This window comes from Mchenga conophoros, linkage group LG20 (genome assembly GCF_057382185.1).
Source record: "Mchenga conophoros isolate Kocher_MC1m ecotype Shallow Benthic linkage group LG20, M_conophoros_male_GT1.1, whole genome shotgun sequence".
NCBI lineage: Eukaryota > Metazoa > Chordata > Actinopteri > Cichliformes > Cichlidae > Mchenga > Mchenga conophoros.
Window position 1 is genome coordinate 30410389 of NC_140545.1, and position 27559 is coordinate 30437947.

General features: G+C 39.8%; 2 protein-coding genes across 7 annotated transcripts in view; both read right to left on the reverse strand.

The window, feature by feature from the left end:
* Positions 1-57: 57 nt before the first annotated feature.
* Positions 58-22749, reverse strand: mical1 (microtubule associated monooxygenase, calponin and LIM domain containing 1). Of its 2 annotated transcripts, XM_085259614.1 has the most exons (25): positions 22592-22749; positions 22010-22088; positions 18635-18942; positions 17569-17776; positions 17016-17123; positions 16742-16837; positions 16392-16547; positions 15588-15688; positions 15061-15318; positions 13977-14092; positions 13186-13312; positions 12795-12873; positions 12482-12629; positions 12174-12364; positions 10923-11029; positions 10543-10605; positions 10193-10424; positions 9473-9534; positions 4934-5747; positions 4737-4846; positions 4539-4652; positions 3698-3791; positions 2573-2666; positions 2232-2305; positions 58-938 (listed from the first exon to the last, which is right to left on the reverse strand). In XM_085259614.1, exons 3-25 carry the CDS (start codon positions 18890-18892, stop codon positions 745-747), a joined length of 3804 nt encoding a protein of 1267 aa, XP_085115740.1. In that variant the 5' UTR covers positions 18893-18942; positions 22010-22088; positions 22592-22749; the 3' UTR covers positions 58-744. The 2 variants fall into 2 exon arrangements, with proteins under 2 accessions (XP_085115740.1, XP_085115739.1); XM_085259613.1 differs by having other exon boundaries at positions 4737-5747.
* Positions 22750-24604: 1855 nt separating this feature from the next.
* src (SRC proto-oncogene, non-receptor tyrosine kinase) overlaps positions 24605-27559 on the reverse strand; it is a 30635-nt gene continuing 27680 nt past the window's right edge. For all 5 annotated transcript variants that reach the window (XM_085258728.1, XM_085258729.1, XM_085258732.1 and 2 more), the window contains one exon: positions 24605-27126. In XM_085258728.1, the coding sequence (XP_085114854.1) occupies positions 26918-27126 (209 nt within the window). In that variant the 3' untranslated portion in view covers positions 24605-26917. The remainder of the gene's footprint in view (positions 27127-27559) is intronic.

Below are 27559 nucleotides of genomic sequence, written 5' to 3' on the forward strand. Positions count from 1 at the left end.
GACAAAAAGAAATGAAAAACAAGGTTTGAATATTTGTAATGTTTAAATGTCACTTAGTTTTTCTTTTTTTTCTTTACAATCCCATCACATTTATGTAATACAAATACTAAAGATAGAATTAGGATATCATGTGTTTGTGTACAGTAGCACTCCCCATGATGAAACAAGTAAAATCAACATGAACATCTATTTTCAAAAACACCAGCTGTCCTGTATTATCAGCCTAGAACTATCTCTAAGGAGACAAAGTCAGGTACAGCAGCTTTCCAGCCACTGTGATTTCATACTGCTCTATCTTGGCTCAGTGCTAAAGTCACATATCTGACAGTAAATCAGGCCAAGTCCCAGGCTGGTCACTGATCATCATTTGTGTGATAGATGTTCAATAGTTCAGTATACACTAAAGAAAATTTTTCCTATGCGGCTATGTTGCTATGACCCCAATATGGCAGGCAGACTTTAGCTGCACAGACTCTGGGCATGTCAACTGAAAGACTCAGATCTCCAGGCTTATGTCTCCCTCTAGGGGGTGGATTGCAACTGACACTCTCTGAGCCTCCGGGCTCACAAGCCTGAACTAAATCCTATCCGCTGACTGAGTGCTTGTGGTGTGTTACTTTCCATAACGAAGCTCGATCATCTTTGGCTTTTCAAATGTACATTTCAGGTTTCAAGTCTGAAAGCAGCGAGTCTCACACACAGAAGATGTGAAATAATCACCAGCGCGGGACATGCAGGTTCACCCTACGCCCAGTGAACCTGAGATCCTCCCTTTGATTGCCGTTTGGCCTCCATGATGCAGAAAGCTTCTTGCTCCTCGCTTATTTCCTTCTGCCTCTTCTCGTCCAGAAACGATACCAGAGAGTCCCTCATGTCCACCACTTCGATCATCTCCTGAAGGATTCGCTCTTCTTCTGCCTGCTGCTCTGATGTCTTATCTGGAAAACGAAAACATATGCACACACCCAATTCTAATTAATAACAGACACAAACATCAAGTCTAAGCTGAATAATGGTTCTTGCAAGTAAACTCTCGTCCTCTCACTAATTAGGGGGAAAAAATGGATAATTGGTACTGTACCCCTCCCTTCCCAACATCTGCTGACTATGATGCAAAAACCTTTCTGAGTAGAAAGGCTGCCAGACTTGCCAGGAATGTATTTTTATTTTTCCATAGAAGCAAAAGGCCCCTTAGTGAGTCATTTCAAACTTTCAAACAGTTAGATTGCCAAGGCCAAGGTTTGTACTTTTTTATAGTCCCTTCAGTTATTCCTCTCCTGTCCATACTTGCCATGAGGAGAAAACATTTCCAACTAAATATCTATTCATTGCCCTCTTTCAGTGGAAGAACACATTCCATACATTTCACCTAAATCTAATTAAAGCTTAAGCAGACTGGAAATTATCTACTTGATATGTCTGACTCGAAATGCTGAGCCCATTATTGCACTGTTGAAAGTGCTTCAGAGGCAATCTGTGGCCTGTTTGGGCCAAACCGGGGACTCTTTGACCTTTGTTTGATGTTTTCTGGAAATAAAGGCTAATATGAACTTCCTGCTCAGTGCACCAGTCTGTGTTAATTAATTGTAATATATTTAAAAATTCTCATCAGGTAATAGATGATGATTATGGGACTGCATTTTGGCATGTGCATCCCTGTTTTTTTGCTCTTTAAATGGACTGTTTACCTCCATGCAACCAAAACCTGACTAAATGTGATTAGACTAAAAACAGAAGCCGAATGCTTCTGGTGCCAGAAGTCTTATCTCTTGCCAAAAGATTCTGCATATTCATATATTCTTATATTCAGTTATTTGTTTGCAGAAAATGGTCAAAATTTGTTTTACTGCACAATACACTACCTGGAAACCCCAGGGGAAACATTATGAACAGGCGTAAGTAACTAGTTTAGTGGCATTAATGCTGGAAGAAATTATGGTCAATAAATAATCATATGATATGTAATTTAGTAAAAGAAAAAACATGGTCCAGTAGTGTATAGTGTCCTACAAAATGCAGGACATTGCTATATGCAGAACTGAGTTAATGGGACAACAACAAACGTGGCAAAGACAAAGAAAGCATTGATGTGCTCATTAGTAGGACAAACATGCACTGCAGTACGGGCCTTGCTCGGCCTGGTGCCTGTTTAGAAGTTAGGCTCCTCCCTTTAACTACATCAAAGACACTTTTAGTTACAAGTCTTTCTGTGTGCACACCAAAGTACACACCATTTATCTCCATGTATTTCCTGAGCTCCAGCTCCAACATGCTCTGCTTGTCTTCGAGTTCCAGCTGTCGAGACCTGCAAGAGAAACAAGCATCAGCTGAGTCCTGTCAGTAGTAACGCTGTATGTTATCATGAGGACCGACAACAAACGACATTTCACTGTAAAAAAAAAAGACTGGCTTTTAGCATTGTGAGGTCAGCCAGTCACCGCAGTGTTTTGATGTGAGATCTGCTCCGTCTACCATGTCACTTGTATACAGATGCTCTGTTGTATTACTTGTATGACTAGACAAACTTTTACTCCATGAAATAAAGAATGAACCAGTGAGGCTGCAGACTTACGCCACCATGAGTTCAGACTCCTCGGAAACCAATGCATTCTTTTCATGAACGAGCTGGATCCACTGTTCGATCATATCAGGAGAACCGCTGCGTTCTGCAAGGAAAAAATGGTGCATATTTTCTTTAAGAAAACAGGAAGATGTGCTTTTTTTGGGTGGGGTGGGTTCTCAATAAAGTGGTGAGGAGGAACCAGATTTATTTGCAGCATCTGACACAGCACCCATGTGAGTGTTTGTCTACAAGCCCACACGCTAACTTGTATAAGGATTCCAAGAGGCTGTAATAAAAAGAATTCAGCTGACCTACAAATTTAGGGCTAGATTTACTAAACAGACCAAAATAGCATAGGAATGCAGTCCCCAAATAGCGCTCATACGTGTGGTTTACAAAAGTTTCACGGCTTTCTAAACAGAGATGCAGTCAGTTCATTTTTATATCAAGGGCAGATAATCAGACCTGCTGGTTTGTTTAGTGTTAAATATCGCCGTAGTTTGAAGTAAATGGTGTGTTGCAAATCTCAGTAATCTCGGTTTGTGCACTTGGTTCGTATAAAATACTGCTAAAAAGTCGATTGAAAATACAGATTCTAGCTGTTCAACAGTCCTGGGTCTTCTATCTCATATTTTTGTGTCATCATGTGCCGAATGTTTTCAGCTGGTGAGAGCTCTAGACTGCAGGCAGACCAGTTCAGCACCTGGACTCTTCTACTACAAAGCTATGTTGTTGTAAAAGCTGTCGTAAAAGCTCACAACAGAACATTCTCATGCTAAAGCATGCAACATGCATAGACAACTTTCAGTACTGATGCCGTCTTTCCGGATGTGCGAGCTGCTAATTCCATAGAAAACATACCATTAGAGAAGCATGCTTTTAAAGTGAAAGCTGCTAACAAACTGGATGTTTGACTCTCCTCTTTAGTCCAGAGGACACACATCATTCCCACAAACAATTTCAAATTTATCGATCTTCCTCAACTATGAATCTTTATTTATGTGGAAGCATACACTTTTAGAATGACTTTATACTTCCAAAATAAGCTTTTTTTCCATCGCAAATGTCCAGAGATATAGAACAATACACCCCAAGTTCTTTAAATATGTATAAAAAAAGAAGATCTGATCTTACCAGCCTCTCCTCGCAGTGTCCGCTCCAGAGTCACACCTTTGTCCTCCAGGTCTTTGTAGGTCACCTCAATCTCCTCCAGTCTTCTCTGGATAGACTGTGAAACACAAAATCAAAAAGTACATCTTGACAAATATTTTAATGAAATTGCTTTAATTTCTTGAAATAGGCTTTGGTGACAAATCTGAATTCCATATAGGGCAGATATATAAAAAAAAAAAAAACATGCAATTGAGCCAATTCTTGTAAAATGGATATGGATGAGTTACACTCAAGGGTTCACCCAGCTTCGTGGCATTGCTCGATGGGGTGTGAAGACAGATGATTGACAAGTACACTCCCTCTCCTGCATACTCTAATAACTGTGCAAACACTGAGGCGCACCTGATTGGATGAATGCCTCTGAAGCAGATGAATGGGCTGTCTGCTTCTGAATTTTAAACGTAAACCAACACAGTGACTCATCTGCAAACTTTCTTTAATATTAAGAACAATTTTCTGCAAAAATTTGTTTCTCTTAACATTTTAGGTGGGATTAACAGCTGATTACAGGCTGATGAATTTGTCTCCACTATAGATTGCCAACTGCTAGCTGTGTTGTGATTTGCATGTGTTTGCATTTACTGGATTTCAATTTTATGCAAACTGTATGACTGGCTGCAGCAAAAATGACTAGTAAGCATGGATTCACATAACTTTACAGATGATAAAAACATATCTTAGAAATGACATAAATTACAATATTGTATAATAATAATAATAATATATAATTATGTGCATATTCATTGCTCCACTAAGTGAAGTTGTAGAAAAATGGACCAGGAATGAGTTTTAGATCACTCACCTGAGCTTTGCGGAATCGCTGTAATTCACTCATCCTGGCTCGCCGCTCCAACGTCTTCATCTTCTTAAACTCCAGCTTCTCTGCCTCCACGGGGTCTGATGGCACACTCTGAAACTAGAGGTAAAGTAATAGTACAGTTAGTGCAAAATATCCTCCCCCTGAAAAACTGAAACAAATGACCTCTACCGATATCCTTACTTGGTCATCAAACAAGTCAATGTCTTGTTCATCATCGTCCTCATCATCATCGTCCTCATCTCCTTCGACGCCCTCTTCTGAGGTGTGGTGGACATGTCTGAATGTTGTTTCTGTGGGAAAAAGTAAGAGTAAGTGTTGCAATAAGCCTGGATGACTCCAGATTGAGCTAAAACCAAAGAGATGAGTTGCCAGCTTACCCACTCTCCCCGGCTGATTAACGTGGACACTCAGCCGGGTGTCTCTGCTGATCCTTGGTGAAGAGAGATTCCACGGAGAAAACTTTGATCGCACTCTGGCCTGCCCACTTGGCATCTCTTTTCTTCTGAAGCAGCGTCGATTCCTCTTCTCCCGCATTTGCCCAGCAGTGCTCCCACTCCAGTAGCCCTCCTCTTCTTGCCCATCCAGGCCCTCTGTTTTAGGAGGCCCTGCATTAGCTGAGGAAGAGGAGCAGGAGGAGGATCCGCCATGGGTTTCTGAATCCGAGTCTGCGCTGAAGCTGTGAAGATTCACCAGCTGGTTTTTTTCCTCAGCGGTCAACTGAAGCTTCCGCAGTGACTGTTTAGGACGGGAGTCTGGTCTTGCTTTAGAGCCCTCCTCTGTGGGAGTCGGAGATGAAGGTTCTTCTGGGACGGTGAGGCTGATGAGGTGGACTGTGCGAGGCTTTGCTACTGGGGGAGAGGGCTGATGGCTGGGAGTAGTCTGCCGAGAGCGACGGGGCTTTGGAACTGGACACGGAGTCATTTTTTTTGTCTCCTCCGCCTCCTTAATGGCTGCTGCTACCTCAGATTTAGGTGGATGGTCTGTGGGAGTTTTTGATACAAGTGGTTCTTGGGAGTCTTCTTTTGACTCATATATGCGGTGGTCCTTTTCTTCAGATGTTTGTGATTGTGTGTGAGTAGGAGGACCACAGTCCAGGGTGTTTTCATACTCCTCATCTGACGGCGATGGAGTATATTCATCACTGGAAACTCCGTTTCCTTCTTCTGTCTCTCTCTGAGTTCCTTTGCTTTCCTAAATTGATAAAAAGCATGAAAAACATGTTTAATTTAAATTAGCCCACAGACTATATACAAATTAGTTACGTTTATTTAACTATATATTAACAAATTATTTTAGAGATTTGAAATGAAAGAAGATGCAATTGTAGTTTCAATAACTCAGATGTACAGTAGTTTTCGGGTCATAAGCCGCTACTTTTTCCAACACTGTGAACACTGACTGCGGCTAATGCACATTTTGTTTCATGCCGCCAAAAACATTTTGCCTGGTAACAGTAGACCAATCAAAATGATAAGTAGTGTATATATTTTTATCGGTTGTTAAGAGACGTTGTAATGTTGTTTGTGCATTGTTCTGTAAAAAAACCATAAGCAATGTAATTTGTGTGTTACTGATACGTACGTATACTTAAAGGTAGCCGTGTTACAGGCGCTGTTCGAGGAAAAAAAAGCATTTGCAGTATGTATTTTTGTATGTTACCATAACGTTTATGTTACCATGTTTATGTTACCTTATGGATTAAAAATACTCACGTGTAGCATTTCTGTGTAAATATCTCATATTACAGGTGAAACGCCTTACGGCTTAAAATCCGGTGCGGCCTGTAGTCCAGGATTTACGGTAATTAAAAGGATTAACAAAAATATTGCATCAACTGTTGAGTGACTGCAGCCATTTTTAAATATATATAAATGTATATATTTAATGTGATGTTACATGAAATATTAGGATTGTCTTTAGTTCAATTGTGTGCATGCCCCCCTAGTTGTATCTTGCGAGACAGGAAAATGAAATGAAAGAAATGTACGTGCAGTTTGGTTGAGATTAGGCATTTCCATTGGCTATTATAGAATAATCCACTTCTTTAGTAATGTAGTCCACTCCACTTTTCTGCATCTGGCTGAATGTGAGCAGGCAGTATTGTACTGTATGCTTCAGATTTCCTCCTGCTGCTTCTGTCATCTGTCACTCTGTCATTTATCATTAATAAATGCTAGTGACTCAGAGCTTTTAGAAGCCATCCATGCATGGATCACACTGCCTACACAGTTTTACTTTGGATTATGAGCAATTTATGATGTCTCCATACTTTTTTTCTTCCCATCACACTGGCACAGGTTAACCTACCCTTCAGCTGTCCAAACAATGCTATTCAGGAGCTGGTCTGGCTTTTCAGGTGATTTTATCACCACTTTGCAGCTTGTGATGAACACTGCTTTTTCTCTCATGACTAAATCCCCATGATCCTAAAATCATACAGCCCTATGGTCAATGGACTAGATTTTTTAGCTTTTTATGTTGTTGAAAGTGCTAGTTCATTTGTCCACTCCTAACATTCCCGCTATCTCTTTGATGCTTTGTTTTGATTTGCAAATTAAGGATAGGCTGCTTCTTTTGCATGGAGAGTACCTTTGAACTCATGTTGTGGGTTTACAGCCGTTGCCTCAAAATCCAAATACTACACTTGGAATATCTTATAACTGTCCACAAAACAGCTTCTGAGTGAATGATACAATTAGGTTTGGCCTCTTGGAAAAAAACTAAATTAAATCTAAAACACAAGGCTACATATAGGCTGTAATTCTTAAACGCTTCGTCCAATTTGGATGCAAATGACCTTGAATTAAAACTGTGTCTGCACTAAGCTTATCTTCATCACATAGCTAAAAATGAAATATGTTAAAAAAAAAAGCCCAAATAAGATTCACCAGCAACTAACAAGTAACCCTTCTTAAAATTTGTATCTACAAGTTCCCTCAGCCCCTCCCTCCTGTTCACTTGTTTGAAACGTACCTCTGTTGTTGAAAAATCAAAGCCATCTACCAGTAAATGAAATCATCTTCCTGCTGTCTTGAATAAACCCTGCTCACCATAATGACTGTCACCATGCGTTCCCCCCTTACCTCTGTTATTGTACACTTTTCTCTTAAACCAGCGGCAGTAACATCTATACTTTAGAAGCCTGCAGCAGACCCCAACAATGTCAATAACTTTTAGTCTAGTGTATTTAAAATTCTAGTCTCTATTAGAATCACTGACACCTCTTTAAACTGGTTTCAATCCTCTCTCTCTCTCTCTGGCCTCACTTCAAATCCCACCCATTTCTAAATACTTCTAGTGTTCCTCAGGGATTTGTCCTAGGGCCTCGTCTATTTATCTCCCTCATCTTGGCCATATCTTCCATAAATTCAATATCAATTTCCAGGTTATGCTGATGACACCAGCTCTATCTGTCCACCAAATACTCCTTTGCTGTCCCACCCACATCCATCTGTGTTAGCTTCTAGGAAAATCCAGTTCTCCCCCAACTTTCTCAAACTGAACAGTGATGAAACTGATGTTCTCCTCATTCGCACCAACACCACCATTGACACCTCCTCAGTTTCTCTCTCTCCCATTCCCAGATTAAGAGTCTGTGTGTCATCCTTGACAGCACACTTTCCTTCCAAGCTCACATCAGTAGCGTCACTCCATCCTCATGACATTGATTGGCTCCATCCATCTTTCACACCGAACGGTATTCCTGTCCTAATTCACACCTTGGCTATATCTCTCACTGATTACTCCGAGTCCTGTCTCTTTGGTCTTCCTCTTATTGTTTATAGGATATTGTTGTTATCATCCTTGAACTGATCCGTAACTCTGCTGCTTGCATCATCACCAGAATTCAGTCCGTTGGTCACATCACACCTGTCCTTCAGCAGCGCTCAAGTTAAATATTGCACTAATTTCAATATTCTGTTCCTCAGTTTTAATGCCATTCTTAACCTTTCTTCACAGTACCTCTATGAGCCTCTGCACATCAACAAACCCATTCGCACTCTTACAGCTTACGGCCATACCACCCTGAGCACGCCCGATCTCGTCTGATCTCGGAAGCTAAGCATTTTTTTTTTTTTTTTACCCCCAATTTCTCGGATGGGAGCCCGCCTGGGAATACCAGGTGCTGTAAGCTTTGGAGTGGCTGTAGCTCAGGAGGTAGAGCAGGTTAGCTGCTGATCGGAAGGTTGGTGGTTCGATCCCTGGCTCCCCCAGTTTGCATGCCAGATATCCTTGGGCAAGATACTAACCCCGACTTGCTCTCTGATACATCCATCAGAGTATGAATGCTTATGAATGATAGTTAGAAAGCACTCACCGTATGGATAATAGTGCTTGTGTGAATGGGTGTGTGCGGCGTGTTGTATAGTGCTTTGAGTACTCCAGGAGAGTAGAAAAGCGCTATATAAGAACCAGTCCATTACCATTCACTCTCAAGTCTTTTTCTTCTATCCATCTCACTGTGGCATCCATCCACGTGACTACCATGGGATCTAGAGCCTTCAGCTGCTCTGGCCGACCCGTGGCTTCCCTCCCACCAGAGATCCATAACATAGACTCTCCCTCTGCTTTCAAATCCTGTCTCAAAATGCACCTCTATAAATTGGCATACTCATTATGATTACCTTCCACCTGTCATACAAATCTGTGTTCCTAATGATTTTATGTATTGTAAACTTGTTTTGTTGTTATCATGATTACTGGGCTCTAACTGTATGTTTGGAAACAAATATTCTCATTAGATGTTTCTCCGCCATCAAGCGAGTCCTGCTGACACAGAACCCGTCAGCCAGAAAGATGATGCAACTGAAGATTGTGTAACAAGAGCATAATGAATAAGAGGACTCAACATGGTGTCTGGAGTCATCAGCAGCAAGCAACAGCATGGTTTACATCAGTTCTCTTCAGTGACCCACCTCACAAGATGTTGCAGGCCCATTTGCCAGCTCTTCAGAGTGTAGCTCACAGTAAAATTTCCCTGTGGAGAAATCAGAGATAAAAAAAAATGTTAAAAAAACAAAACAAGAAAAGTTGAAATTTAGAGACAAGTGAACGCTAAAGAGGGAAACCCCTGCTGCTTTCTTAAATTATTCATCTCCTTTTAGTCTGAGTACAGACCCCTTTGAAAAGGGTCTCAGCGCAAATGATTAATTATACATATAAATAATTAAGCGGTGATTCACTTATAGGAGCAAAATCTGATCTTGGCTTTGAGAGAACAATCACAGTACTGATGCAAGAGCTGTTGAAAACATAGATATAAGCACTTTATACACAATAATACAGCATCAAGCAGTTTCACGGAGGAGTGCTAGATAGGCAAAAAGACAACAAAAGCGAAGGAGTTAGACCAGATATGGACGAAAGCTGCCTCTTTGACAGTAATCACCAGCAAATACTCGAAGCTTCAGTCAGCGTGGGGCGGATATCTAATATTTGATTCTATAACAGCTTTGAGAGAAAAAAAACAACACTTTATAATGATAGTTGCTGTAGAGTGAAGAATAAGATGTTAATCTGTGGTTTTAGCTAAGATGGTATATACACCTATAGGTAGAGCGACAGATATGGATATAGTTGAAAACTTGAGTATAGTCAAAATATACAAATATATAAATTCAGCAACTAGGAGTCACCTGTATCTTGGTCAAAGGTGTATCCTCCTAGCCTAAGTGTGATGTTGCATCGAGCGCAGGTGAAGCAGGTCCGATGGAAGAACTTTCCCTCAGCACTGATTCGCTCCAGCAGATAAACCCTTTCACCACAGAAGTAACACTCCTCACTGTTTGTCATCAGCGCAGGAGTATCCGGCTCAGGAGCCACCTCGGCGACAGGATCGAGCTCAGAGGAGACGGGAGATGCTAATGTCTGAGGAAAAAGGTCAGACAGCAGACTGAGATTTAACAACAGAGCACGATGGTTTTTAAAGATCAGTATCATGCAGAAAGCTTGCATAGTCCAGCACGAGTTGTTGAATCACACTCACACTGTCCTCATCTCCCATTCTTGTCGCTGTTCCAGTGGCTTGTTTGTTAGCTGCCAGCTTTTCCTGCAGAGAAAATAAAATAAACTACCACATGACCTGATTTTGTTGAGGATATCGAGAACAGTTGCAAAACAAACATGATTAAACAATATCAAGGAGTAGAACAGCAAAAGCCACTTCCTCTGAATTAACATCTAACATCTTGTCATCACAAACAGGAATCCCAGACAAAGCAGACATGTGAGTCACCAACAGCTCGAGAACACAGACCGAAGGCCCCGGAGTGAACTCCAGCCAACAAGCTAGTGTGTTTGAAAATATCTTTATCAAAGATTCCTCCGTGCTGTGTAAACAGTGAACTCAAGGCTCAGTGGGCGTACCTTACGTCTTTGCAGAGAGTTGTGCTTCAGCTTGCTCAGGAAAAAGACAGCTGACTGTGTCCGGGAGAAAGACAGAGACTTGGACGATGGCTGGAAGCCTGTGGGCTCTGTTGCCAACAGAAAATACAAAAATGCAAAATGTCAAAGAGGGACACACAGCAAAATCATCTTAAATTAGACTAGAATGCTAATATAAAGACACCTGAATGTGAGTGTTGGCCTACTTGCAGCTCTTCAATACAGCTGCCCAGTATATTCTTAGGGCACCGTTTTAAAAATTGTCTCTATCAGAAATATGACAAATCAGTCTTAGTTGAATTTTCAGTGGCGTCACATCAAGCAGCAGTTGGATTTAACTTGTCAATCTACATAAAAAAAACTCTTCAGCTGCAGTTCTGACTATCACCCCCACTCTTTCATCATTCAGATAAGGTTACCCAAGACTGACAGCTCCCTGCTGTCTGCACATCAGTCAGCGGAGCACAAGCACAGCATCACAGAGTATATCACACCCACCTCAGCTCATTCAGTACCTCCAAAGGCTGAGCTCACATCTACACTGAATAAGTCCACATACTGAAAAAAGAAACTGTACGTGTACCTCTACAAAAAGCCAGGGGAAACCCTTCCTTCAGCGCAGGAAAAGCAGAACCCCTTCTAGAGGCGCTGCTCACATCAGACCCCCGATAAGTCAGCTCTACACGATGACTGATCTGTCTGCTGCTGGGCTGGCTCAAGTGCAGGAGAGCAGCACAACCAGTAGAGGCTGGCTCTGAGCACAGCACTAGCCACTTAAGCCAAATGAATTCTGGGTAATATGCTTCTTAAAGGGGTAGCACTGATTTGAACGTTTCTTGAACATTTTTCAGTGGGAGGACACCTGAACCTTTTAAGGTGATTCTAATGCTGCGCTGTGTCTAGGCAACAGAGTTATGTAAGACTGATATTGCTGTCACTAATAGCTACTAATATATACTACATATATATATATATATATATATATATATATATATATATATATATATATATATATATATATATATATATATATATATATATATATATAAATATATTTATAAAATATAAGCTTATATTTAAAGAGACGTTCGATGGACTGTGGAATTTTGCAAATGCACTGATTAAATTTGACTTTCTTAATATTTGCATAGATGATAAATGTCATAGTTTTGTATGTGTGTGTGTGTGTGTATGAATGTGGGTTGATTGATTTCTTTATTCTAAAACTTTCACCTTTTTTTGGTAAAGCGAAACCGCTTTGGATCTGGGTGAGGTAAAGAACCATGGTCAACTTGTCTATGTGATCAGTGTTAGCCAGGCTGTTGGGAGACATGACAGGGGGGATGCCCAGCTCCTTCTCCAGGATACTGAAGGCCAGTTGGTTGTTGTGAACACAATTAGACTCATCCAGGGAGGACATATCACTTGGAAGGAATGAGAAAACAGCAAAGACGGTTTGTTACATTGATTAGATAATGATTGATTGATTAGAAAATCAAAGCACTCTTGTACTGCCAAACAAAAACTAAGCAGGAACTCACATGAGGTCAGGTCTGAAGTGGTGGATCAGAGCACACAGAGCCAAACCGGACCTCCAGGACCGTGTAAAGTCTTTTACATTCACATTTTTATAACCAGCAGTGTGTTTCTGACACCATTTCAATAGCTCCTCAGAACCGCCAGCTGAATCTGGGACAGCAATAAACCAGACAATAAATCAGAGAAACCTCTAATAGCTTTTGCAGTTGCATATTTCATGCCAATGCTAATCGCAATCGTGTTTCCCGGTTCATTTAGCAAGACCAGGAAAGAATAACCAGAATAACCAGAATAACCGCTAAAGGAGTCGCTGACCTTGACGCATGTGAAGTGAACTCTCCTTTTGTTTCTTGAACGACGGATGAGTTTTTTCAACATCGTACAGGTGCTGCACCTAAGTTGAGTGACCGGTACATACAAAGAAGATGGAGTCAATAAATCAACGTTTAACCTGTTTAGTTCACATAGATCTATTTGTTTAACACAGCAGATGCATTGACTAGAAGCCGAGGTCTGATAAACTGCTCTCATCAATTTTCACGTTTCATTTCTTAACACAGCTTTGCTTTGAAGAGCACTTGAAGAAGGTACTAGACTGTTTTCTGCCTCCCTAAATGAACTTTAGGATGAAGGCTTTAAGAAATCTTTATTTCTTAAAAGCTTTATTTCAATCTCTGTTGACTAAATAAAAGATAACACCACTAACCTGATGGGTCTGGATGGAGGACAAGTTAACTCTTTGGTACCGTGTTCTGGGGTCGATGCTGTAAGCAGCATACTTTTTGCTGGTGTTCTCTGGTGTTGTTTGGGACAGGAGCTGGTAGAGGCTTTCACTGCATATTTGTAAAGACAAATAAAACCAAAAACAATCAACAACTGTAGTATATTGCAAGTAAGGGATAATTACTGGTTAACTGCCTCTGACATTGTCCATTTTTAGCTGATCTGCAGGTACACACCCTTATTTTTTTAACACTTTGTTGCCAAAGGATGGTATTTTATGAGGAAATAAGCTAAAAGTTCCTTTATTATGTAATTCAAGTTTTAAAATCCACACGAACATTTATCACTAAAAGCCTAATTGTTTTATTTTGGTCACATCAAGGACTCCTGCTGAAATAATAATAATGCTTATGCAATCAGAACAACTATCCATCACGCTGATTATGTCAGGATGGGTAGTGTTGCTGAGGATGAGACCCACAGGCAGGCTGACAAATTCTAGTGCGACATTTCTCTACTTTATTCAGTAGTTTTCAGTCAATGTGATGTATTCCTTTAAAAGTTTAACGTAATTTCCCTGTGACAAAAAATTACATTAATATTAGAACTGTAGTCTTTGCTGTAAGGAAACAAAAAGTAAAGCTTTCTTTTAATAAACATTCAGTGTAAGAAGTAAACAAGCTGGCAGCAACTACATTAGCAAATCTAATCTCAAAATGTGAGATCATGAAATAAAACCGTGTGCAGATTATTAGCTGTATAAAATGTACTTACCGCTCAGCCAGGACTTTGAGATGTGGGACCCCATTACCCCAGCTCCTGACCATCCATGCTGCATCAAAAGCAGCAAAGAACCCACGAGCGATGCCTGTACCCAGAGGCCAGAAAGGCTGCAGAGAACACGCACTTAATGTCACTTTGTAACAGAAAATGTCACTTTATCAATTAATTAATAGTAAATGGAGTATGCCGTGTCATCAACCACAGAAATATGTTAACCGTAAAAGCCTGTGTGGTGTAAAATGAAACATCCTGTCAACCTTATTTTGAGAAAACTTCATGCAGAGGCTTATCTAGTCAGGCAGACGCAGGGTGAGTAGACACGTTAGACTGTGCTTCCTGCAAAAACATCAGCTTGCTAAAGCACTAAAAATGACGGTGCTAATTTTTAGTGTCAGAGTCAGCGCTCTCACGCACCATTATAATCGTTATATGGTCAACACTGTTGTTAAAATTGTGGGGCAAGTGTGTGTAAAAATAATTGCTTCATGCTCATCTAAACACATAGTTTCATGCATTTCTTTCCCCACGCTAGGTATAAAAAAAAAAAAACTAATTTCCTCAAGGATTGATAAAGTAGTCTGTTTCTAAATCAGACCCTGATGATGTCAGTGAGACTGGATATCACTAATATGAGGACATCTCTGGCCACAACCCCAAAAATCTGCTGTTTAAAATTTTGTGAAGGGCATCCAATTAAAAAGTTGGCTCAAACAAAGGGCGGCCTTAAAGGAAGAGGAGCTAAAACTACTTGTTTTAAATCGTGAATGATGCAAAACTTCTCTTGTAAAATCCCAAAATTCAAATAACTGTTGTGAAAATGAGCTTAATAAGATGCTTTTATTGATGTGTTAATTCACCAATTTGGTTCTTTGATTCTTTGATGTCTCCAATTGCCTTGCAATTTTCTGCAAGTTAACTAGAGGTTACTTTTATTTATTTTAGTTCCAGTGTTTCATTAACTGTATGGCATTAGGAAGCAGCATAATATAATTCAATACAATATTCTGTCCCACAGTTATCTAGCATTGTTAAGGATATGAATTAAGGGAAAAGACCCCAAATTGCTGCTCCCTACCTCCACTAGGCAGTCTCCAACAAGACCAATTAACAACTTCTTCCCTCTCCTCTCCTTGACCAGCGAGGCATTCTCAGCACGGTGCATGCAGGTGAAGTCGAACATCGCCACATCCCGCTGGCCGGCGTGATTCTGAGCAAACTGGAGGTCAGGCAGTCGGCCGCCAGTGGAGAAGTCGGCAGCATCACACGCATAGTTGCACAAAGCCTCGTAATCCACATTTGCAGGGGCCAGCAGCTGTTCTGCATCATTATGATCCTGCAGATATAGAGGGAGAAGTGTATCGGACGACTTCTGGCACCTTCACTTACACAGATGACATGTCTTACACTTGGTTTGCCGCATTAGCTGAGGGGCCAGGCAGCAGAGAAAGAAGAGATGACTGACAGTTTTTAGTGTCGCTACATTGAAGCAGCAGCAGGGCTGTGTCATCTACGTGGTTTGTTTCTTTTTCTTTACTGGCCAGAGATAGAGCTCGTGCCAATAAGAATCACACTTTTCCTCAGTAATAGATGTGTTATTCTCACCTGTTTAATGACCCCTTTCTTTAACAAGCTCTTCTTTTTGGCAGTCATGACAAAGTAGTGGGTGTCGTCTTTGTAGTAGACAATATTCTCCAAATCAATACCTGGAACGGAGAATGGAGAGAGAAAGTATGGAGGAGAGGTTGAATGAGGTAAGCTGAAAGCAAAAGCATTTCTGCAGTTTCTCTCAGTGCCATATTTCTCTCAATAGAATGTTTGCTATTCTCTTTTGGTTTAACCACTTTGAAAATGTGAGAGCTTATTGGCCTACACAGGGAAAGTCAGTGTGGATTGATTAGACAGTCATTCAAAGGGGTGTGAGCACAGCAAACACAGTTCAGTTCCTCTAAAGCGTTTCACTGATATGAAAGTGCAGTAGATATAAATTAGCTCAGAGGATTCAGGCAGGTTAACCAATAGTTAACAATCTGACAGGAAATTAGATGAGGTTTGAAACGCAGATTAACAGCACTGCTGTTTGTTTCACACTTCACGCTGAACCCGAAGCAGCAGTGTGAACATTTATTTCATGCCTTGAGGCTTGCATTCAGCAAGGCGCGACAAAGGAAAAATTAAATGAAAATAAAAGCACTCATGTTGTTATTAAAAATATTCTGGTTCAGTGACTCAGCTTAGTGAACGCTGCGGAGTAAAACAAGTTAATCCGAAGCCAGCGATTTTCTCTTTTCTTGCTTTAATTTTTAAACATTATACTATAAATAAGAGCAGACAGCTGCTTCACTGCAAATTAAGATGTCCTCCTCTTTTTTTGCCAAACATCACTGCAGATGTCACAGGGATGCCTACCAGTCTCATTGAGTAGCTCTTGGAAAAACTTCTGGTTATAGATGCGGGCTACACCACTGATCTCCTCTACTTGGGTCTCAGCAGCTGTGTGTCTGTTGATGAAATTGGCCGTGATGCCGATCGCCAGTTTTCCTCGCAGCTCTTTGTGCTTGAACCCTGAGAGTTTGGGTAAGAAGAAAAACAGGAAACTTAGCTGATGAAATGCTACATTTTGAAAAAGACTGCTGGGGTAAATTTGGATTGTGCGTAATAACTATGTGTATCAACTAGGCCTTGTGAAATTGCTTAGTAGCCCTTGTTGCATCAGTGGGAAATGAAAGTATTCAAGCATGCATAAGTATTTGTCTCACCATCAGGGACAAACCTGCCTCCCCCAGCAGAGATGAAGACATCAAACTGGAAGGCTGCGGCAGGATGAGACCGGGGCTGCAGTTTTGCCATCCAACCTGTCAGAAACACATCAAACTTTTATGTTCTGCACCTCAGCGGATTTCATCACAAGTTTACTGCTTTACATGTTGGTGGTCTATGAATATTTCCAGTTTTGAGAAACAACAACAACAGTGGATAAAGCAAGCAAACTTAATAGGGAGGATGATGAGGATGGTTGTTAAACGCACATACCATTTTCTCCTGAGGGCTCAATCAAACCCTGGAACTCCACTCCAGTGTGCACCTCTACCCCGAGGAGGAGTGCCACCTTCAATAGAATCAACTGCAGCTGACGGATGCCTAAAAATATATGTGGGTGTCATGAGAAATGTGTGTGTAGCATAACCAAAATGCTACAAATACTATCAGTCGTGCACAGATTAAAAATGGTTGCTAATATTGCAATTCTCTCTTTAAAAACTCTTCTGTTAAGGAAATTCAGTAATGTGATGTCTGAAATTTGCTCGTGCTGACCTACCAGAACTTAAAGGTAATAAAGCCATAAAACATGAATGACAGAAAAATACAGAAATTGTGAATCTGAGAGCCCATTTTGTTTGATTAGCAACGATTAAGTGAAAAAAACAACTACACGGTTGAAATTTGAGATTGTATCATGTAATACTAAAAGTATGGGAGCCCCATAAACAATGATAATGCAGTGAGTTTATTTAATTCATTTCAGACTGGCTCAAAACGGTTTTATATATAGACTCTCACTCCAATAACTGACTGAGGCACTCACTGATGTGATCCAGAGAGCCAGAGCAGAATTTGCCATAGAACTTTTTGGCTCCGAGCTCGCGGAGGTCATAGATGGTGTAGGGCCACAGATGGAGAACATTGTTTCTGGAGAATGTCTCCCGCTTCTCCAGCAACACCACCTGAGCCCCCAGCAGGGACAGTTCAATGGCCACTCTCAGGCCACATGGACCAGCACCCAGCACGAGGCACTAGGAGAGAGGAAATCAGCAAACCCTCAGCATGGACGCGATAATAAAACATTTTTAAAGCAAAAGGTGAGGACAAACGAGAACGATTTTAAGCTGCTCTTGAAGGACAATTAGTATAAAGCCATTTGATGACTGTGAGAGTGTCATGAATTATATATAAAGGGCAAACATTTAACAAGAAATTAAAGGGAAGAGATGCAAAAAACCCACAGAGTCACAGCCCACAATCAAATATGACATCTGAATTGAAAATAAATTGTAGTTTGATGGCTGCAGTTATCGATCCGCAAGTGCAGCAAAGGTTCTTGGAAAGGAAAAAGCACTTATAGATAATCTGTATGATCTTTTTAACAACTTTTTTTGTTATAGTTTTAGGCATAGAATGTTTTCTATAAAAGTAAGGAAACACCATTATTATCACAGGTTGATACATTTATGTTCTGACTAAAATAAATGCATCAAAAAAGCATTCAATGAAGATTAAAATACACAAAGTTGAGAAAGATAAATGTCATAAAATGCCAGAAAGTCTTCGTGGACAGCAGTACTCATGGCCTAACCTAATCGATTAATGATCCACATGTTGCAAACGCTCTTGCAAATTTAACCTACTCGAGTCGAATTTTAACTTTCTATAATGAGCCACGACATAAATGGATAAACTTCCTCTACTAATGAAGATTCTGTGACACGATCCAATCTCTGGAAAAGCTACGAGACGTGATTTAACTCTTTTAATGTAGCTGCGATTAAAGAGGAATCTCTATCATGCAAGTAGTAGAACCACAATCTCAACTTCTTACATCAAAATCTTTTAACTTTTGAAAATGACAATAAATGACCTTTAGTTGTCTGTACCTTGTTTTTAGTGCAGACCTTTCCTTGCTGATAATCTTCATGAGAAGCTCTTTTATCAAGCTTGGTCCACAAAGCTTTGGCCTTCCAGTAGTTCAGTCTTTCTTTTAACTTTGCGTAGAAGCTCCCGAAATCCTCCGGATCGATCTCCAGCTGCCTGCAGAGCTGAGTGAAATGGTGCTTTACATCCTTACAGGTCTGGGCTTGGACAAAGAGGTCAAACGTAGCATGTGAAGGGTTGACAGGACCTTGGCTCGCCATAGCTGAGGATGTCAAGAAGACCAGTTCCTTTTGGTCACTGGGTTGGGTAGCTGTGAAAGAAGAAATTATATCGTGACATCATCTTTTCCTACCTGGAAGTAACACCTCCTCGGGATAGGTTCATGTAAATGATCAAACGTTTTCCCACTGTTTACAGCCTTTGTTGCTGTAATGTTTAGAGGTGGTCCAGTTATGTAAAACTCCTACATGCCTTGTTGTGGGAATTTCCCTCCTCGTGTGCGCTTAATTATAGTCCAGATGTTTGAACACTGATGGCTTTATGTCACCTGGTTGGCTGAGTCATTACTAACTTCCTCCATGGGGCCCCTGTGGCTCTCTCTATCTTTCTTTTTACAACCAAACAGCCCGCCCACAGCTGATGTGTCATTCTCACATGCAGTCTCAGGAAATTTACTTGCTTGTAAGAAAGAGGACACAGTGTAATAGAAACATGTGGCTAAAACACATGTTTTATATGCTTACTTGTCAGTAAACAAAAGGGGTGAAAATTAATATGTAATGTTATACTCAGCTAATCTGTTGATTCTTTTGCTATTAATTGATGACGGGTAGTTAAAAACACATGGTGGGCAGGGCCTACTCCGAAGATCTTGCTTTGTCTGCCTAACAGTTCAAAGTCCAAAGATATTTTATAATATGATCAAATAAAGTATGGGAAAAGGAAAGGCAGTAGACAACAAACTCACATTAACAATCTGGCATTTCAAGCACGGTTTCCTGTGTTTGGTCTGCTGGTAATTCTTTTGTCCTAACCCTGGCAAAACCAAGTTATATACAACTATTTCTTTTTAGGACAGACATGCTTCAGTGATGTCATATGGTTCAAAGAAAAGTGACCAACAAGAGAAGATGAAACATAAATCGAATATAAGAGAACGATAATGGCCTAGATTTTGACTTCTGAAGAATCTTAGCAATTAAAGAAATATGCCCGTGGATCTTTTTTCAACCTTACATCTCTGGTTGCAAGTCATGCACAGCGTTGCGTGAATATGGGCCTGTGAGGGGAGGACCTAACTAAGAACACGGAAACCACATTTCTGTACTATATTACTGCAGATGTAACAGTGAGTACAAAGAGTACAGCTATAGGTTTTCAACACCATCTGACCCTAGTGTCTATCAGATGAAGCCTCTACGATGTGTGTAGAACAAAAGAATGTTAAAAGGAACAGTAAACTCCTAAACAATGCATGTCTCATTGTGGGAAATATTTGGTTTAAAATAGGAGCTATGAGCTCATATATTCTCGGTCAACATTTACCCAATGTTGGCAAAGATTGTTGACTAACCTAAAATTAGTGGCACTCCTAGCAACATGCTAATCTTTTAAGTCAACAGCATCCTTAAGCAACAAATACAATGTTTGAAAGGTGAATTCTGAAAATTTACCACAAGTTAACGCTTTCCTAACAGCAAGCTGAAGAAAATGCAGATGACACCAAAAGTGTGAGGCTGACATTTCCTGTAACTATCACTGTACCATTTACTGGTATTTACGCTTCTCTTCTGTAAAGTTGTCAGCTCTTGCCCTCCACCTGAGACAAAGTCTTTCATTATAGAGAGTACACCTGCATGCTTTGCATGACTGCCCCCGTATGCGTGTGAACACAACTGCATTTTAGCTTTTCCTAAGGCCAACATTCCCGTCCTCACATTTTACTACAGTTTCCTGAAAATGGGCATCAAAACGAGGCAGCTTTTGCGTCCATATGACAAGATGCTAAAAAATTTTAAATAAATCACTCCTCTTATTCTGTTTATTGACTTAATGCTTGTTACTGTGCAGGACAGTTTTCAGTCACTAAAGAGATATCACAACCTTCCATAAACACAAAGATAAACAGTTGTGTTGGTGTGTTAGATAAACCTCCATGGAGATGCAAAACACTAGCTTCAACGAAAAAGGCACAATGCAAATGAAAAAAACAAAAACAGCTCTTGTTCAACTAAAATATCTAACGGTATATTTTTACTTTAATACTCGAATGTTTAACTTGTTACATAGTTTAGAAATATTTATTATTTTTACCCTTTTTGCATTTTATGTAGATTTTAACTTTATTTTCTATTTTCTATGATTTATTAAACCTTAGTACTTTATGTAATATTTTGGCGGCTTTAACGCAGGAATTTTCCAATTACACCTTATATCATCTTATCTTATTTTATTATATACAGCTATCGACCATATATGTGTATATAATACCCTGTGTGTTTCACTCTCTGTGTATTTACACACCAGTCAGTGTTTAATCATTAGTTAAAGTTAATCTCTGGCTCTTTTTCTCAGCGTGTCTTTTTTCCTGTCTCCCTGCCCTCACCGCCAACCGGTCGTAGCAGATGGCCGCCCCTCCCTGAGCCTGGTTCTGTTGAAGGTTTCTACCTTTATAAAAGGAGACATTCCTTTCCCACTGTAATCAAGTGCTTATACAATATTAAGTTCCTTGAGTTGAGTGTTGTTGTAATTTGGCGCTATATAAATATAACTGAATTGAACTGACAAGAATACACAGCTACAGGCTATATATAGCAGACACATATGACTTGGTGATTATTTGTCTCCAAGCAGGCTATGAAGTGAACCACTCCTCCCATTAAAAACAGAACATTTAAGAATAGTGAGGTACTCTTTGAAGACAAAATAAACTGTCAAATCTAAAAACTTAAAATAGCTCACACGGCCGACTTGATACTTTGATCTAATTCTCAGGGAGGCTGCTGTTTTTATAATCTGTTGTCATGTTCTTTTTTTCCCTTCTTAAACATGTAAAACTGCACAGCTGAAACCACAAGCCCACAGACATATTTCCTTTTTGTAAGTGTTGCAATGTTAAAAAAGAAAATATTCTCACACTAAAATACAAGTTTAAGAATGGCCACGCGAAAAGAAGTGTCATCTGTGACAAAGGTAAGACAACACACAACCACCACCATCATCATCTGACTTCTGTTAAGCAATTCTAGGCAAGAAGCAAGTCTTCTCAGGAATGTTGTTGCTGACAGCATGATCAGACAGAAAATAACAGGACTGAAAGGTAATTTGACCTAATTTCACTCACTGCCAGTGGATTGGATTCGAGTGGATTGACCCACCTTATTTAACGTGTAAGCTCTGTGCACTTTGTTTGGCAGCAACGCTGACTCGTGGATGGATCATATTCTCTTGTCCAGCCTGGCAGGTTTACAGAAGGACATAAAAGAAGAGAAAGAGAAAGGAGAATGAGTAACGCGAAGAAGACGTGAGAGGAAACAGAGAGATTATTTCCTGGACACGTATCTAGACTTTGTGCTGGCATTTTTTTTTAATACTTATGATCTCACAATCATAGGAAACTGTTAAATGAGCAGGCGTGGCACTGATCGCGTTCTGCTATGCCAAAGCAGGATGCAGTCCCAACATGTTACTGTATGCAAGCAACCAGATTGCAAACTGCACCCTGAAACAGGAGCTGACTTAAGTTCAGAGAAAATATATCTTATAGAGCTGCATCATAAAAACTAAATGATTTAATTGGGTGTTTTATGATGGAAGAGAATTTTAAAAGATACGCTTCAGACAGCAGCACGTAATGACCTACACAATCAATCAATAAACTTGAAAACTTATAGAAAAAGTACCCGCCTCAGAGATCGAGAGGGGGGAAAATACAGGCACAATATACAACATTACATTACCAGCTCTGAGGTCGACCTAGAAGCGGGTTTCCTTGAAACTGTGTCCATGCTGTCGCTCCCATTTTTTCGTTTTTTTTTTTCTCCTTTGGTTACAGGTAAGGACGTGGACTGCCTCACCTGCACCTCGCGCCCGCACTACACTAGTGGAGCCTCTTCCGGGACATTCTGTAAAGCTACACACAGCGCGAGCCCCACGTGACGAGCTGTGAGGCGATGCACGCGGACGACACGTTCTGTGATCACAGCTCAGTATTCATGTTAATACTGCCATAATAATAATAATAACAACAATAATAATAATAATCCAATTATACTTGTGAAACATGTCATCAGTGGGTTTTACACGTTAAGAAAATGCATAGAGCAACCATATCGTGAAACAATGTTTAATGTCAAAGAAGAACTTGGACTCAATTTATTTAACTTGAATATTTCCAACTTTCTACTCCTACTTTATTCTCTTTTACAAGGGAAAAGAAACAAATAAAAGGACACTTGAAAATACATTAATTACAACTTCTACCATTACTTCATAATGGCACGGATAATGTAGGCTACATAGTCCCCCATATATAAAATACTCGAAAGATCTTGGCGACTGCGACAGGAATCCGTATGCATACGGAATAAATATGCATTCTCATTCCGTATGTATACGGGAGCAGGCGAAATAAGCTTCTTGTGCTATATCTATCAAATTATTTTACTTAATTATTTGACTCTATCTGTTAGCCCTACATCTGACTGGCGACCTGTCCATGGTGCACTGTGACTTGTTTGGTATTTAGTATGACCGATTAACTCTCCTGAACTCTCTCAGGCAAGCTGTCTTGTAGTTTCTTTAAGTAGTCATTAGGAATAATTCTCTTGGCTTCTTGAAGGACATTCAAAGCTCATAAATAGATGTTTTGTTGTCTATCAAGATGACCCCCTAGTACTTCAGTAGTGTTGAGGTCTGAGCCCTTTGGAGGCCAATCAAAGGCTGATAATCTTCCATTATTTGTTGTTGAATCCAGGTTTGGGATCATTTTCCAGCTGAAACAATGAAGCCACTGCCAATCAGACTAGATGACAGATTTCTAACAATTTTGAGAAGATCCCCAACACCACTGGTTGAAATGCATCTGTAAGACATGTTTTTGATGAGGATTCAGTGGACAGTAGATGGAAGCACTGAAGGGCGAAATGCATATCTCAGGTCCAGTGTCAGTTCTTTGCTGGGATTTTTCCAGTTTCTTAAGGACATGACTTTTAGATACCATTCACCTTTTGTACAGACAGACTGTACACCATACTGAGATATGCCTTTTTTTTTTTCTTTTTCTTTTTTTTGCTAAAAATCTTCAGGAATCACATTGCTGGTTCAAAAAAATTTATGCCTGTCAAACTGTATTATCTTTGGTATTTTTTCATTGATTCAATTAAACAAATGGGAACAAGTTACGTGCTCTTGTGACAGGAATCTACTAACAAAATGCCTAAAGATACAATTTTGGTTAGCTGTCAAGTTGTTATGTGTAGACACAATACCGGTTCATCCCGTGAGTTAGGCGTCTATTTTAGGCTTGAATGATTCAGCTCATTGTTAAGTGGCACAATAAACAAAAAAACATTCCTCTTAAAATATTCAGGTACAAGGACTAGACTGAAAATGAGTGAAAAACCAGACAAGATATGCAGAGAAAAACTTTGAAAGAACTATTGCTTAAAAGCACTTTAAAAATTAAGAAAAAATGTGGCTCCTTGGAAACAAAATATGAAGAAATAAAGACTATGCAAAAGTCTTGTAATTAGACTATTTATATGTAGATAAAAAAAATTGACACTACTGTTCGTTGCATGTCGCTATAAATATGCTTTCAAATCTTTTTCTAGGTCAATGGAAGATTACCTTTGTGTCTTAGAAAAGGATAATCAAGTATTTTGTGTACATTACTGCTTTGTGTGAGTATGTTTTTCTTTCTTTTTTAAAGAAGCATTTGTTCAGTTAATAAACAAAAGCGCGTGTCATAGGCAGTATACAAATTTTATTCAAATTTGAACAGTAATCAGTAGGATTTAACAAAGTTATTTATGAGAAAATTCCCATTGGATACAGTAGAAAAAGAGTATATATAGGAATATCACTGATTTTAAAATATCTGCATAGCCAGAAAGGAGACCCACAGAACCCCACAGGAAATGTCCTTGGCTTATTAGCAAGGCTGCATACTGACTATATGATCTTTTTCATGCACTTTATCCATATTTTTGCTCAAACATTCAATGAGACAGCAGGAAAAGGGAACGATGCAAACAACCCAACTACACCTGCAGGCCATTGCATTCTTTATCCGTGCAACACAGCAGATGTAACACAGATATCAAGCTCCTATTCATGGCAGCTGCATCATCCTTTTGCGTGGAGTTACTCAGCCTTAACCAGCAGTGCTTTGGGAAATCCCGGCTGGAGAGCCCACTCGAGGAACAACAGAAGGTGGCAGCACAACACTGTCAAACAGATTCATGAAAGCAATATGTCTGACAAGAATGACACGCGATTACCTGCTAATTTCTCAGCCTGTATAGCAGCATCAAAATGATCTAAAGGTCATCACGATGTAAACATTGTGGTATTGATTGTATTATGGGAAGCATCGATGCTGGTAGATTATCAGTATGTGGCGAGAAACAACTGGCACGTTAATGTTCAACTGAGAAAGGTTTCACAGAAATACGTGCACAAGAAACATACCTGTGCTCAGAAGTGTTGCAACTATGATTAATCTTATACTTTAAGATGTTATGTAACCCAGAAAAGTACCAGAAAGCAAAATAAACAATTGGGTTATTCTTTAAAGTAATAAATTATAAAGATATATACAAATATTATCATTAAGAATATTTACAATTAGGTTTCAAGAAGCCAATTTTTTTTTGTTATACCTGCCACCGTGGTCCTGGGAAAGCATTGTAGTCTGCCTCCTATAGGCATCAGGGAGGCATAACCATACTGCTGCTCGTTTATCATATTCAATAAGAACACAATGACAATATCTCCAGTGTAACATTGTCCGAAAACTTGCACTCATTAGTGAAATACTACTGCTGGTTAAAAATCGTCTTCATATCCATGAAGTTGAGAACTGCGCGGGGACATTCACCTGATTTTAATGCGAATGCTTGAAAGTAAATCTACAGATTAAAATGCATGCTGGTGATCCAATTGTGATCCAAAAGTGTACACAGATGCAGGATCTCACAAACAGTGGATTATCCTTTAAGAAGAACAGAACAGCATAACCTCTGTTTAGATAACACAAGCTTCATTGTAAGAAAAGTCCGGAGTATTAAAATACACTTTTACACAGTAGAAGAGAGTAAAAAAGACATTTTTCATTGGCACAAAAATCCTCACAGAAGAATTCTTGTTTTCTCCATCCTGAGATGATCTTTAGTGATCAGTAGCCATTTATCTTTATAGATTAAGAAAAGTCACAATTAGCAAATAGAGACAGGGACGGCCTCTTTTCTTCTTTGCGTTGAGCTGTATGTTGGTCACAGCAATAACTCAATTAGTCCAGCTGGTGAAAGAGACTTTCACATCACTTTCACATCACAAAATCTCACAGCAATCCAGAAACAAGCCTCAATGTTGCACAGGGGAAGTGTGGTGCTAAAAACTGAAGTATTACCATAGAAAATTTCCAGTTAATCCAGGTATAATAGCAAATTCTTTTTAAAGAGATCGATAATATCTTAAAATTTGATGTTGGTACCACATAGATGCTTCTTGAGCAGAAAAATGGAAGACGGCGTCTGAGCGTGTGCGTTTCGAAGGGGATCCCAAAGAAAATGTGGCGAAAAGAGACATCCTGTTGTAACCAATAAACTTAACTCTCTGGACACCCACCCATGTTTGACTGATATGCTGTCTTGTAGGCCATGTTGTGTAATTGATGGTGATAATTATAAGATCAGTCAGGAGAAATAACATAGGAAGAACCCACGAGGAAGGCTTATTAGGACACCTTACAAACACATAAAAGGCAGACACACCTCTTTGCCTGTTTTGGGTTGTTGAAAAATAATACCATACCTTGAAAACAGTCTCTCAAACTGGAAATGTTGGAGAGACTTTGGAAAGACTGGATTTTGCTGATTGGTTTGATGTCACTCAGAATCAATGATTGTACCCAAATATGTGTCAGTTCTTTGCCCCACTGGACAAAAAACCCCCCAAAAAACACAACCGCCCCATACACAATTATCCATGCACTTTAAAGACGATGCACATGCTCAGTTATGCACATCCATACTGTGTGCACAGATATGTTGCCAGCTTGGTTACAGGTTCTCTCCTGGCTGGTACTGAGGCTCTGTGGAGGTAAAGTAATCCTCCAGGAAGCCCTGCAGGTACTCGAAAGTTGGCCTCTCCTCAGGTTCCTTCCTCCAGCAGCTCAGCATCAGCTCATGAAGGGATTCGGGGCACTCTGCTGGACACGGCATCCTATAACCACGCTCCACCTGGTCTAACACCTCCCGGTTCACCATACCTGGTAGAGAAAATAAAGCATTATGAAAGGTATGCAGCTGAAAAACTATATCCATAGTTGGAGTACTAAGTAAGACATCTTTATGCTATACACAGAATACAGAATTATTAGGTAAGTGTGTATTCTGATCTTTTTATTATTTTTATGCATATTTTACAATTATTTTCTTTCACTGAGTTATTAATAAAACTCCTAAGGGCTGACATTACAGCAGCACTTACTCTTAAGACACAAAATTTTTAACTTTTTCATATTTGTATGATGTCACAGAGCATTTAGAGAAGTCAACCAGCTCTTATTATGGCTGTCTTGCAAATCTTTCAGGTCACTCAGTCAGAAACCTTTCTGAGTGCATGCTAACTGATGCCCCCTAGTGGTTACACTTTTTATTTTTATTGTGAAGCAGCCAAACTCTACAGTCTTCCCATTTTTT

What these genes read in the sequence shown, in the direction of transcription:
- mical1 (XM_085259613.1), bottom strand. Translation starts at nt 18,892, where the DNA reads ATGGCGAGCCAAGGTCCTGTCAACCCTTCACATGCTACGTTTGACCTC. An exon ending in ACTCTCTGCAAAGACGTAAG is followed by an intron (nt 10,606 to 10,922) that starts GTACGCCCACTG and finishes TTTTCTCTGCAG; the next exon opens with GAAAAGCTGGCAGCTAACAA. An exon ending in GAAATACATGGAGATAAATG is followed by an intron (nt 939 to 2,231) that starts GTGTGTACTTTG and finishes TTCGTTTTCCAG; the next exon opens with ATAAGACATCAGAGCAGCAG.